Below are 14215 nucleotides of genomic sequence, written 5' to 3' on the forward strand. Positions count from 1 at the left end.
AATCACAGAACACATGGAATGTTGCATAATATGCAACATGTCCTTTGGTGCATACAGCCCATTACCATGAAAAGTTTTAAGATGGGAAAGATACAAACACTTCAGGCCATTGCCATCTTGTCTGAGTCTGCAGCCTCTGCAATGTCATCTGGCAACACTTTCTGTATCTGTCTCAAAGAATTTGAGAGCAAACCCTCAGGCAATGACCTCTTGTAAGGAATGATTATATGCAGAGACTGGAATTTTAAAGGGAATCTAAGCCAAGGCTTTAAATTTTTTTCAGCTAGCTGTCACTACCAAGGCTTCAGGGATGGAGGTACAGAGGGAAGCTTTCTCAGAAAAGCACTTAATGAACAATGTTTACTTTTAACATCCTTATGCTTTCCCTCACATTAGCTGCAGTTTTAGGAGTGGAACATTTTTATAGCAGTTGCACCTTGGGAAAAGAAAGACTTCTCCATCAACCCCACTATGTTGCTCACCCTTAGACGGTTGATGCCATTAAAACACAGTATGGCATGTCATTTTGTGCATATCTCAGGCACTTATTGGATGCATTTTGTAATGTCATTAGTAATCAACAGCAAAACTCCTTCTCTCCTTGTACTTTTCATATTCAGTTAGTTGCTTTAAATCATGCCTAGTTTTGAAATGTTTACAGTTGGAATCAGTTTAGAGGTTATTCCCATGCTTCCTTTAAACCCACTGCAGAGGAGAGTGTGGCTTTTTAAATAAGAAGTGTATAGTAGCAAGGCCCTTCCATGGGCCCAGCATCTATTAAATGCACACCTAAAATCCCACTATTTTTGCTCAAACATTGCTTGAAGGACAAGGAGGGAAGTGTGACGGAACATTTTGTGAGAGCAGATGGAGAGGCAGTGAGACCCTTTGCCCACTAGGAGGCCACACAGCCATACATATGTAAGAAATGACTGGAACTGTATAAAGGAACTTTCACACAAGACTGTATTTCTGCATGGATAACAATGCTGCGTACACCTTTATGTGCATTTCTTCTTAAATTATGAGTAAGTGTTTGCTTTCCCACATGCCCCACAACAGGAGGAACTCAGTAATTGGGAGAAAGATCGTGCAGCATGTTTATATTTATAGATGAATGTGCTCACTGTGAATGACAGTATATATGCAGGATATACTCAGTTTTGTTTCTGAACATGAGCTCTGAGTTGAACATTTGTCCTGCATGAAGCAGCTCTTAAATTAGCTTCATCTGTGCTGACTTGACAGAGATACAAGGAGATGTCTTAAGACCTTGCAAGGGGCAATAACTCCTGAGTTAGATGGAAAATTCATTTTCAGTTTCCGAAATAGTTCCTTTTTTTTCAAACCCCCAGAACCCTACTGTGAAGGATTTAATTGGCTTTGGGCTGCAAGTAGCTCGAGGCATGGAATATTTGGCCCAGAAGAAGTTTGTACACAGAGACCTTGCTGCTAGAAATTGCATGTAAGTACTAAAATGTGTGTGTTTGTGTGTGCACATGTGCCTGAACTTTGAACTTCTTGGGTCAATTTGTCAGGCTTATATTTTTAGCGGATCTCTTTTCAGTATTTCAGTAGACTTAGTCTACGAAAACTTATGCTATGAAATTGTTTCTCTTAGTTAGTCTGAAAGGTACTACAAGATCCTTTGCACACCTAATTCCTTCCTTGGTGACAGTTGGCATTCCACTTCTTCCTCTTGTACATAAGCTTGTCTAAAATGCTGACTTGTCAGCAGAGTCCAATCATATGTTACATATAAATCTAACATCAGTATTAGTCAGTTAAACTTTCCACAGGATGCCTAACCACTAAGTTGAACTTTATGTTATTGTAAATAGACATCAAGTCACTTTGATTTATGGAAACCTTATAAATGAGAGTCCCTGTAATCAACTGCCTTACTTGATTTTTGAAAACTTATGTCTATGGCTTCGTTGGTTGAATTAATCTATCTGTAACTAGAGGCCTGTACAAATAGGCCAAAATCAAGCAGTTTTGGGTCACTTTTGGAGGTATACTGTTTAAATGATGCATGCATCCTAAGAGTCTGGAAACCGCACCAAAGCCATGCTCCAGTCCTCCATAACTGCCATCTGCCGGCCTGAGAGGGAATTCACCAGGCAGGTCCAGCTCCATCAGGGCCAGCCTGAAGGAAGGAGACTCCACCCTCCATAACTGCCATCCGCCGGCCTGAGAGGGAGTTCCCCAGGCAGTCCAACTCCATCAGGGCCAGCCTGGAAGAAGGAAGAGCCCTCCCTCCAATCCATCTGCCTTGGTCCAGGCCTCAGAGGGAGAGAAGAACCACTGGACTTCATCCCCTTTCCCTCCACCATTCCCTTCTCCTTTTGTTTCGTGTCTTTTAGATTGTAAACCTGAGGGCAGGGAACTGTCTGATTAAAAACAATAATTGTAAGCTGCCCTGAGAGCTTTTAGGGCTGAAGGGCGGGATATAAATACCTAAATAAATAAATAAATAAATATTAAGCATAATTGACCAGAAACCAGAAGAACTATGGTCGGAGGCCAGGGATATAATAAAGGAACAATGCAGAAAGACACTTGCAGTGGCCAAAAAGAAAGAAGACACAGTGGATAACAGATGAAATGTTTCAAGCAATAATGGAAAGAAGAAAAGTAAAACAAAAGGGAGATAGGAACAAAATCAGAACCATGAATGTATCTGTTCAATGACTAGTGCACAAGAATAAAGAGGACTGCTATAACAATCAGTGCAGAGAAATAGAACACTATAACAAAACAAAACAAAAAAAAAGATGAGAGATCTATTTCACAAGAAAAGGGAAATCAATGGGAAGTTCAAACCAAAGACCGGGATGCTGTATGATGAGAAAAGGAACACACTACAGGATCAGGAAGAAATAAAAAGATGGTGGATACAATATACAGAAGAACTATATAAAAGAGATGAAAAAGATGAATGACACATGGAATGAAGAATCATATGAAGATGAACCCCAAATTCTAGAAAGCAAGGTGGAAGCTACAATAAGAAATTGGGAAGAATAAATCACACTGCTATACTTCACACATATAGAATGAACCCTAGTGTTAGCTAAAATATGCCAACAAATATGGAATGCAACATGCTGGCAAACAGACTGGAAACATTCAGTGTACATCCCCATTCACAAAAAAGGAGACACAAAAGACTGCAGCAACTATAGGACCATAGCTTTAATTTTCCATGCAAGCAAAATCATGTTTAAAATTCTGCAACATAGACTCCAATTACATATGGCAAAATCTCAGAAGTGCAAGTGGGGTTCAGGAAAGGTAGGGGAACTAGGGGCCACATTGCAAACATTCAATGGCTAATGGGGCACACCAAGGAATTCCAAAAGAAAATCAATATGTGCTTTATAGACTATTGCAAAGCCTTTGACTGCCGAGATCATAAAAAGCTATGGAACGCTCTTAAAGACATGGGAGTGCCACTACATTTGACCGTCCTGATGAGAAATCTGTATTTAGGACAAGAGGCTACTGTAAGAACAGAATACAGAGAAACAGAATAGTTCCTAGTTAGCAAAGGGGTCTGGCAAGCCTGCATTTAATCATGCTACTTGTTCAAGTCGCACAATATGTTAAAGTAGCTACTTGTTTATCATGCTGCTTGTGCAACTTGTACACAGGAAAATATTATATGAAGGACAAGCTTAGACTTGGGGGAAAAAAGGAGTAGATATGAAGAAGGAACATCAACAATTTGAGATATGCAGCTGACAACATATTACTAGTGGAAAACATCATAGACTTGGAACAATTACCAAGGAAGGTCAAGGAAGAAAGTGCAAAGGCAAGCTTGCTGCTGAATTTGAAGAAAACAAAAATAATGACAGTGGAGGACCTACATAAATTCAACTTAGACAATGAGGAAATCTGAATGCAGTTCTCCCTCTCTTTTCACGGCCTTGGGATCCACGACCTTGGTCTTCATGGATGGTGAGCAGGGAAGGAACAAGATTGTGTGCGTGCAAGAGCATGTGGCCATTGAAATACATGGGGCCCCAATATTGATGAGTTTTTAAATTCATGGGGGGTGGGGAACAGATCCCCCTCGAATTGAAAGGGATGACTGTAGTTAAAGAATTCTCATACCTTGGATCAAACATTGATCAGAATGGGGACTGTAGTCAAGAGATAAGAAGAAAACTAGAAATGGGAAGGGCAGCAATGAAAGAACTAGATAAGATCTTAAAGAACAAAGATTGAGCACTAAAGTTAGAATCATCCAAAGTACGGTATTCCCCATCATTATGTATGGATGTGAGAGCTGGACAGTGAGCAGATAAAAAGAAAATCAATTCATTTGAGCTGTGGTACTAGAGAAGATTGCTGAAGATACTGTATACAATCTAAAAGACAAACAGATCAAGGCCGAAATCCCCCTAGAACCCAAGATGATCAAATTGAGGCCGACGTATTTTGGCCACATCATGAGAAGGCACAACTCATTGGGAAAGACAATAATGCTAGGAAAGGTAGAGGGTAGTAAAAAGAGAGGAAGACCACATGCCAGATGGCTAGATTCAATTAGGGGGATCACAGGCATGAATCTGCAAGACCTAAGCAGAGCAGTGGAAGATAGGGGGTCTTGGAGATGTCTCGTCTACAGGGTTGCCATGAGTCCAGGTCGACTTGAGGACAGTTAACAACAAAAAAGTCACCTACTTGCATATGCCAGTCCTGATCACATGCTTACTTTAGAGTAAAACTAAGGTGATCTTTAGCAGCATGCTACATATTTAACATAACATGTAGTTTCACCCTCAGTGCTGTAAATTTGTGTTAGGTAGGTGAAGAAGGCCTTTTTGCAAGGATTGCTCCCATATTCATTTTCCTTAGTGGGTAACACATTCTGTGTAGCGCTACGTGTCTGCCTCTTGCCCACTCCAAAAGCTAAATTGGAAGCCACTAATTGTTTCTTGGCCTTGAATATTTGTAAGCACTATTGTTTTTCCCCCGTACCAGATTAAAATGACTAAAATGCTTAAGGGGACTTCCATCTCAAAAGATAAGTAGTTTATATGGCTGCCAAGTTTCTTCTAAGACATTTATTCCTTTTTTCTCTTTGCTTGCCAGGTTGGATGAGACCTACACAGTAAAGGTGGCCGACTTTGGCCTAGCCAGAGATGTTTTTGATAAGGAGTATTACAGCATCAAGCGACATCGCAGAGCAAAGCTCCCTGTTAAATGGATGGCACTCGAGAGCTTGCGGACCCAAAAGTTTACCACAAAGTCTGATGTAGTAAGTCCATACAAAGGCAACACATACTGTTTGAACATGGGAACCAAGGTGCTAATAGTTATTGTTGTTGTTAGCATTTTTTCATCCTGCTTGTGCAGTCAGGGATAGGGAATCTGTCGGCACCCAGATATTTTGACTGCAGCTTCCATGATTCCTCACCATTAGGTATGCTAGTTAAAACTCATTAGAGCTGTAATCCCACAATAATTTAAGAGCACACATTCTCCAGTCTCTAGTCTGTACCAAGAAGCCCCTCTTCTATTCTCTTGAACCTTGAATTCTCTTGAACCTTTTTCATTTAGAAAAAAAGAGTGTCAACCCATACTGAAGACAACAAATTTAGAGCAAAAGCAAATCCCACTATTAAAAGACCAGCTTGATGAAACAGTGGTTTTATGCAAACATAACACAAAACTATAGTTTAGTACTGTGAAAATGAGTTTTGGGAATTGTGTGCTCCTTCCTCCCTCCAGAACAGTTGCATGGAGGAGACTAGTGGCTTTTGCTTCCGTTTTAAGCTGACCAAGTGAGAACTGTGGTTAGTGCTAATTATGGTTTAGGAGAACAAGCCAAGATAATTTACTATGACTTTGTTTTCCTGAATATAGGCAACATTATCTATAGGCCGAGCTGACACAGCTGGTCTCGGAGCTGCTGCTGAAGTTCCCTAGGCTTCTTGTTCTGGGGGACCTCAACATCTCCTTCGTGGCCAGCCATAGTCCATCTGGTGCGGCTTGGGAGTTCATGGATACCATGACTGCCATGGGCCTGTCTCAACTGGTTATGGGGCCGACGCATTCTGCTGATAATACACTCGATATGGTCTTTTGTACGGACACGGAAAGTCCGTGGGCGGAAGTAACAAATATTTCCGCCTTGTCATGGACGGACCATTTCCTGGTAGAGGCTAAAATCAAGGCATCTACCCAGATCCCTCCTGGGGGTGGCGGACCTATTAGAATGGTCCACCCTCAAAGGCTGATGGAGCCCAAAAGGTTCCAAGAAGCCCTAGAGGGGTATATGGTTGGATCTGACGGCGATTCTGTTGATGCCCTGACTACCATCTGGGACACTGATCTCTCCAGGGCTATACACAGTATCGCTCCCAAGCGTCCTCTCAGGCCTGCTTCCAAAAAACAGCCCTGGTATACGGAAGATCTCCAGGCAAGGAAGCGGGTCCTGCGACGACTAGAGCGCAAATGGCAGAGACATCAGGGCTTAGCCGACAAGGCACTCCTGGACTCTCTTTTGGAGGACTACGGAGTGGCGATAGACGCAGCAAAGAACTCGTTCTATGCTGCGCGTATCGCGTCCGTGGAGTCGCGTCCAGCAGAGCTGTTCAGGGTAGTAAGTTGCTTACCCAGCTTCCTTCCTCCCTGAACTCTATTTTGGAACCATCCAAGGCCTGCTGTGACCAATTTAACAACTTCTTCGTGGATAAAACCTCTCGGATAAGGGCTGATCTCGACGCCAGTATTGGGTCAGAAACCAGAGTAGAGGTCTCCAGAGCTTCCGTGGACTCAATTGTACTGGATCATTTTGAGCCTGTAAGTACTGAGGATGTGGACAAGATCCTTAGAAGTGTTAGGAAGACAACTTGCTCTCTCGATCCCTGTCCCTCGTGGCTAGTGGCTCAGGGGGGAGCAGTTGTAACCACTATGTTACACCACATAATTAATACATCATTTAGGGATGGGCAATTTCCATCCAGCTTAAAATTAGCCATTGTAAAACTGCTGATTAAAAAGCCCTCCCTTGACCCCCTGATGCATAACAATTATCGGCCTATTTCGCTACTGCCTTTCTTGGGGAAGGTGATCGAGAGGGCTTTTGCAATCCAGCTTCAATCGATCTTGGATGATACTGATTATCTGGACCCGTTTCAAACCGGCTTCTGGGTGGGCTATGGAGTTGAGACTGCCATGGTCGCCCTGGTGGATGATCTTCGTCTGGGCATGGACAGGGGTAGCGTGTCCCTGTTAGTGCTCTTGGACATCTCAGCGGCTTTCGATACCATTGACCATGGTATTCTTCTGGAACGCCTGAGGGAGTTGGGAATCAGGGGCACTGTGCTCCAGTGGTTCCGTTCCTACCTCTCGGGTAGATTCCAGATGGTGCAGCTGGGGGACGTGTGCTCCGATAAGAGGGCCCTTACATCTGGTGTCCCTCAAGGAGCCATTCTGTCCCCCATGCTATTCAACATTTACATGAAACCACTGGGAGAGATCATCCGGAGATACGGGGCGCGGTGTTATCAGTACGCTGATGACACTCAGATATGTTTCTCTGTGTCTCCGACTGATGCAGTGACCAGGAATGGCATCTCTCCTCTAGATGCCTGTCTGGACTCGGTAATGGGCTGGATGAGGGAAAACAGACTCAGTTTGAATCCAGAGAAAACGGAAGTGCTCGTGATAGGCTCCCCCGCTCTGGGGTTGGATGTTTGTCCACCTGTCCTGAACGGGGTCACGCTCCCCTTGAAGGACTCCGTTCGCAGTTTGGGGGTGCTCCTGGACTCGCCGCTCCACCTTACATCTTCGGTTGATACGCCAGCTGCGACCCTTCCTGGGCCGGGGGGACCTTGAAACGGTGGTACATGCTCTGGTAACCTCTCGTTTGGATTTCTGTAATGCGCTCTACATGGGGCAACCCCATGTAGCTGGAGGATCAATTGAGCCTTTACTAGATGCCTATTTATTTATTTAATAAGAATTTTTATCCTTGTTCATTCAAAAGGATAATTATCAGAGCAGCTTACAAACAACATGTAATAAAATCCTACTCTCAGGCTTTAAAAAAAATTGATGTTTGCTGTTTGGTTTCTAGTTTTAGTTTTCTAGTTTGGTTGCTAGTTCTAAAAGACAAAATATGTGGGAAAATTTAATCAGAATCCCTTTCAGAGTGGGATAATTGGCTGGAAGTTTGTGGAAGGGACAGTCCAGTTGTTGCAGACTCTCATTTTGACTCTGCCTATCCCAATATCTGTTTGCACTTCATTTGTGGATCTCAGATCTAGATTGCCACTAGTGGATTATACTGTACATGTTTTCCAACTAAACATTGTGCTCTTTTGCCTAGTGGTCTTTTGGGGTGCTCATGTGGGAACTGATGACACGAGGGGCCTCTCCCTACCCTGAAGTAGACCCATATGATATCACCCGCTATTTATTGCAAGGAAGGAGGTTGCCCCATCCTGAATACTGTCCAGATTCTCTGTGAGTATAAATGTGGCTTTGGTTGGACCCTTCAAAATGCTTTCTTAAGGAAGGATGAGTTACTTAGTCCTTAAAACTATGTGGAATGATAGGAGTGTTGTAGCGGCCTCCAGCAGGTCTCCCTGAAAGGGAAAATAAGAACCCTAGAATGTGATTACATCAAGTTGTGTGGAGACAAACAGGCAGTCTCCTGTGTCATATGAGGGAAAGATGTGGGAGGGCACAGTACAAAGTAGATGACTCTGGTTTCTGCAATTCTAACTGAAGTTAGAATTGTGCAAGCTTCTCGGCAACCATTACTGCTAAAAAAAAAACAACCTTTGATTTATTTCTGCCTCAAATTCCCTCATCCCCCCAGTGGATAAGGGGAAAAAAATTTCCCCAAAAAACACTACTTTTTGGATGTTGGGGGGGGGGGCGCTGGGGGCCTCATAAATTTCCTTGGGGGCCTTATGTGCATTGCAGGTTGCTATTGACCCCAAACGAACAACAAAATTCTAAGAGCTGCAAAAGCTAAAATGATTCTCACCATGGTGGGGTGTGTAAGAGGTGACATGATAGTCATTTTTAAATGTTTTTAAATATTTGAAGGGATATCATATTGAAGAAGGGGCAAGCTTATTTTCTGCTGCTCCAAAGACTAGGACATAGAGCAGTGGATTCAAACTATAGGAAAAGAGATTCCACTTAAACATTACGAAGAACCTCCTGATGGTAAGAGCTGTGGAATAACCTGCCTCGGTATGTGATGGAGTGTCCTTTGAAGGTTTTTAAGCAGAGGCTGTGTGACCATCTGCTTAATTGCTTTGATTGTGCTTTCCTGCATGACAGCGGGTTGGACTTGTGGTCTCTTCCAACCCTATATTCTGTCAGTTGATAAGATCTTAATAGTACCTACCCAATGTTTGGGCTTCTAGGATTTGTTCTGATAGGTGAGTAAGTGTTGGCAAGATACAAAATAAATTATCTTTAAACATATGATAAACTGAAAAAAACAAAACATGCAGGCACCACCACATTGTAAAAATTAGTTGAGTCCATCAGCTTTTTGAATTCTTTTAAAGCCCACAGAACATGCACTATAAAATCAGGTGCAGTATTTCTTGGAATTATCATGACCACCTAGATGGAAAGCTTTCTTGCCCTCCTTGCTTTTTTTTTTACACTGTGCCCTTAATATCTAGTGAGATTTGTTCCAGGACCCCCATAGATACCAAAATCCATGCATGCTTAAGTCCCATTATGTACAGTGAAGTAGTAAAATGGTGTCCCTTATATAAAATGGCAAAATCAAGTTTTGCTTTTGGGAATTTAAAAAACTATATATTTTCAAGCTGTGGATAGTTGAATCTGTGAATGCAGAATTCGTGGATATGGAGGGCCAGGTGTACAGCCTTTCATTTCAGTTAGATGGGTTAGTTCTCGGGGATTCGCAGTGTCTCAGCCATTCTCAAATAGTAGGCTCTTTCACATTACCCAATTATAGTTCTGTCCTTGCACTTTAACTCTGAGGGTAGCCTTCTGTGGAAACCTAGGATTCCTGGTTTGATGAAGCACTAACACTCTCTAGCTGAGAATTCTAAATGCCTTTCTCTGAACTGCATATCCTAGGATTCCATAAGATGGAAGCATTGGCAGTTAGACTGAAATCATAGTGCTATAACTGTGTAGTGTGCAAGGGACCAATTTCTCTATCCTCCTTTCCTAAGCCCAATTGCCATGGAAATCCTAGAAAATGCCATACAAGAAGTGAACAGGAACTGAAAAGTCATAGCATTTACTGTGGGTCAGGGGGTTTTGGAGAATGAAAACCATTGAGACAAAAAATTGGTATGCATGGCACCTTGGAAAAGTGCATTAGTTACCCTGGGAATGTCCAAGAGAAGGTGTATGGCTGGCTGTTGTTGCTGTGTACCTTCATGTCATTTCCAGCTTATGGCAATCCTAATGTGAATCTATCATGGGGATTTCTCAGCAAAATTTGTTCAGAGTGGGTTTACCTCCCTCTGAGGCTGAGAGAGTATGTTTTTCCCAAGGTCACCCAGTGGGTTTCCCTAGCTGAGCAGAGATTCGAACCCTGGTCTCCAGAGTTGTAGTCCACTGCTAAAACCACTACACCGTGCTGGGTCTCCTGTATGGACAACACCAAAATACTAGACCACCTTTAAGAAATGAAGCTAGAGGTTTTGGACTGGTATTCTTCCTGTCCTTCTATGTATTATTCTAATACAACTATTTGTTTGTTCTGTGTAGATACAGCATAATGCTGAACTGCTGGACACCAAGTCCTGAGGAGCGGCCATCGTTCTCTGTCTTGATTGAGGAAGTGGAACACATTCTATCCTGCCTAAAAGGGGAGCATTATATCAACCTCAATGTCACCTATGTCAACCTTGATCAAGGCCAGCCCTTCCCCCCTTTAATAAGCTGTGATGATGAACTGGAATCCAGTGGGCTAAGCGAAGAGGAGTGTACAGTAGTCACCTAAGAGATGAGACTTTTCTGAAGAAGCACATTGTTAAGTTGAGCATAATACTGTGAAAGCATGTGCTGAATATCTGCCTGTGGCTTCCCTCCTCAGACTGAAGTGGTATCTTCACTCACTCTGGTCAGACCTTGGAGCTTGGAGACAGATCTTATCCACCTTCTGGGTCCAACAAATCTGTGGCCAAGGATTCAGAGTCCTTCTATGACATTTATATCTCTATAGCCTCCACTTTACTGAGGTTGAGGAGTCAACAGAGGCAGATGGGAAACAGGAATTTTTTAAAAAACAGAGATAAGCTCATCCTCCTGTAACAGTTGGGGCAGGTCCCCTTAATCACATAGAAACAGAGACATATTCAGAACACAGCTTTATTAAGTACTATAAAGTAATTTAATGTCTCAGCCTGTGGCTGAATATGTATATAACAGAATAAATGGATTTATAAAGTGCTCATATCACAGACTTCTTTGTACAGTGAACTTTTTTGCAAGCCCACCATAGGTAAGCTAATCACCAAATGGTGAGGGGTGTCATACTTTTGGAAGAGCCACTTCAAAGGTGAATAAGGAGAGGGGTCACCCCACTTACTGGAAAGATGGAAGGAAAGTACGGTTGCCAGCCTGCATCATACATAGGTGTTTTAAGTAATTTTTGAAACCAGAGTTTTGGTTATTATTTGCTGACAAGAGAGATATGTTCGAAAAAGAGCCAGAGGGTTAGACTGAGACAGGAAAAAGGCATTGAGAGGGCAGAGGGAAAAATGGGAGTAGAGAGGACAAGAAGGTGTTGACTGCTCCCAAGCCACCTCCCATTTCAGAAAGTATTAGTTGGCTTTAGATGGGCTGAAGTTACATCTACTGATCACCATGGCAGTGAATAGAAAAACAATAGTAATCCAGGACTTAGATTAGCGTGCCCACTTGGACACGGGATTGGATGAGATTTGAGGCAGTAAATATTTCTCAGCTTTGTTCTGAACAACTTGGAAAGAGCTGCCTGTTTGAAAGTCTGTACTTTCCCATACCAGTCTCTACAGCGTTTAAGGCCTTCTCCTAAAGAGACACATTTGGTGGAAACGCAAGATGGAACACCCTGATGAGAAAGACCAGAATGCTCTTCCTGAGGGGCTGTACAGACCAGCCATTAAGGCCGACCTGAGGGCGGAGTCAGGGTATGGCATCCATACTACTCATGCCCCAATTCCACCCTCAGGCCAGCGTGATGCCGCACACCATACCACATGGTGCACGGCATCAGTACTCCTCTGACGTTGCATCTGGATGATGCAGTGTCAAAGGAGGGCCAAAAAGCCACGCCACTGACAGCAATAGCACCCTTTGTGTGGCACAGAAAGAAGCCACTTTTTGCACTGTGGAAAGGCAGGATCAGGGCCATGGCGTGCGGTTGCCGTGGCCCTGATCTGAGACTAAAGGGGCTGCTGCAGGCCACCCTTTATGGGTTGTCTGTACAGCCCCTGAATTACTAAGGGGCTATACAGACCAGCAAGAAATGTTGGCATCGGGATGGAGTAGGGGCATGGCAACCACACACAGCATATCCTGACTCTGCCCCAATGCAGAGCTGTGCCAAAGAATCAGTGCAAAGCTGCTGCCGCTGCAGCAAGGACAGATTTTCGCCACTTTAAGAAAGAGTGGCCTTTTGCCGGGCCTGCAATGTGCAGTTGTTGTGAGCCCGATTCAGCGCTCCCAGGGAAAGTGTGGAGCTGCTCTATCAGGGCAGTCTATATAGCCCCTAAAACTATAGCGGGGAATTGAAGAAGCTATATTACAAGTGCAGGAGGAATGGAGTGAAGTGAAGTGAATATCACACAAAATTTAACAGAGACAACTTTCACTACCAACCAACCTACCTACCAACCAACCAACCAAGATTATCTAGAGAGACCATTAGTGTCAGTAATTTGAGTCTCTGTTTAGATGACTATAAAAAGAAAAATGGGGAGAGAACGAATCTAGTAGCACGTTTGAGACTAAGGACATTACTGCAAGTGGCCCCATTCTCACAGCAGTCATGCTTTTAATAAAAAATGGGAACTTGCTGTTTTTAGGCAGCCATCACCATACCTCTCGCAATTGCATGCCTGGGACTACTGCCCCAATCATGCTGTCTTCCTGAACTACCTTAACCTTGGATGTTGGCACCATGTGACTGGCAATTGTGCAACTGCCCTGGGAGGGACGTTTGCATATGTGGTCTTGCACAGTTGCCAGATCATTCACAGATTTCTCCTGAATGAAAAGGGACAGGTGGGGGATAGGGCAGCTACAGGTTGGAGGTGATATAATGCAATGAATATCGCCAAAGCTGCTTCATTCCCAGTGTGCTCTCAGTTTAAAAGCCATGTGTAATCTAGATTGAGGCTTTATTTTAGCATGATCAATCCAGATTGAGGCTTTATTTTAACATGAGCAATTATGGATTTCAATCCACTTTTTCAAATGCACTAATGGAAAACAAAATTAATGCCAGAGATGTTTAAACATAAAAAGGAGGAAGGGAGGGGGATGAAAAAATGAATATGACAGCTACTCCCATATCTGTATAAATATGTCTTATAACCTGAGGCTTTAATATCATTTTTACGGCATCAGAAGAAGTGGGTTTATGTCCACAAAAGCTCATACTAAAATAAAAACCATTTAGGGGGGAAAAACCCCACTATGTTTCAAGAAACTGAAGCTGCATCTGCACTGCAGAAATAATCCAGTTTGACCCTAGTTTAACTGTCATAGCTCAATGCTGTAGAATTCTGGGAATTGTGGTTTTATGGGACATTTTGGCTTCTCTGTTGATATTTTGGGTGATGAACCTTGCCCATGATTCCAGTCTGGTGCCAAACGATTCTCTCTCCAACACAGGAACAGAGCGAAACTCCAAATACAAGCTTTCAGCTTGCTGGAACAATGCCTGGAGAAACAGCTGCTATATCAAAGAATCACTCTCCAGCAGTTCACTCCTTAGAGAGCTTTATTACTTTATTTCAAAAAAACCCCACGAGCTAGTCACTACTATACAAAAACTCTTACTGTCATACCACACTATCTCAAAACTCCCAAACTCCCACAATCCACCAGAACAGCGTTTTCCTTATATACAGTATTACCATGACCACTAAGACCAGCCTCTTCCTATACAAGTTGCTATGCGCCACAGACACCAATCCCTCTTGAGACTGAAGACATAGCATATTCACATTTAGTCCTGACTCAGTTGACATCT

The 14215-nt window shown here is 43.1% G+C and overlaps 1 protein-coding gene across 3 annotated transcripts in view; it reads left to right on the forward strand.

Annotated features, from left to right (window-relative positions):
* The window catches only part of MST1R (macrophage stimulating 1 receptor), an 83561-nt gene extending 72133 nt beyond the window's left edge, over positions 1–11428 (forward strand). For all 3 annotated transcript variants that reach the window (XM_089525989.1, XM_089525997.1, XM_089526007.1), the window contains exons 18-21: positions 1356–1465; positions 5107–5272; positions 8351–8487; positions 10741–11428. In XM_089525989.1, coding sequence (XP_089382115.1) covers positions 1356–1465; positions 5107–5272; positions 8351–8487; positions 10741–10975 — 648 coding nt within the window. In that variant the 3' untranslated portion in view covers positions 10976–11428. The remainder of the gene's footprint in view (positions 1–1355; positions 1466–5106; positions 5273–8350; positions 8488–10740) is intronic.
* The last annotated feature ends 2787 nt before the right edge of the window (positions 11429–14215 follow it).

Source organism: Sceloporus occidentalis, unplaced genomic scaffold (genome assembly GCF_023333645.1).
Source record: "Sceloporus occidentalis isolate IW3139 unplaced genomic scaffold, rSceOcc1.0.p SCAF_1, whole genome shotgun sequence".
NCBI classification, from domain to species: domain Eukaryota; kingdom Metazoa; phylum Chordata; class Lepidosauria; order Squamata; family Phrynosomatidae; genus Sceloporus; species Sceloporus occidentalis.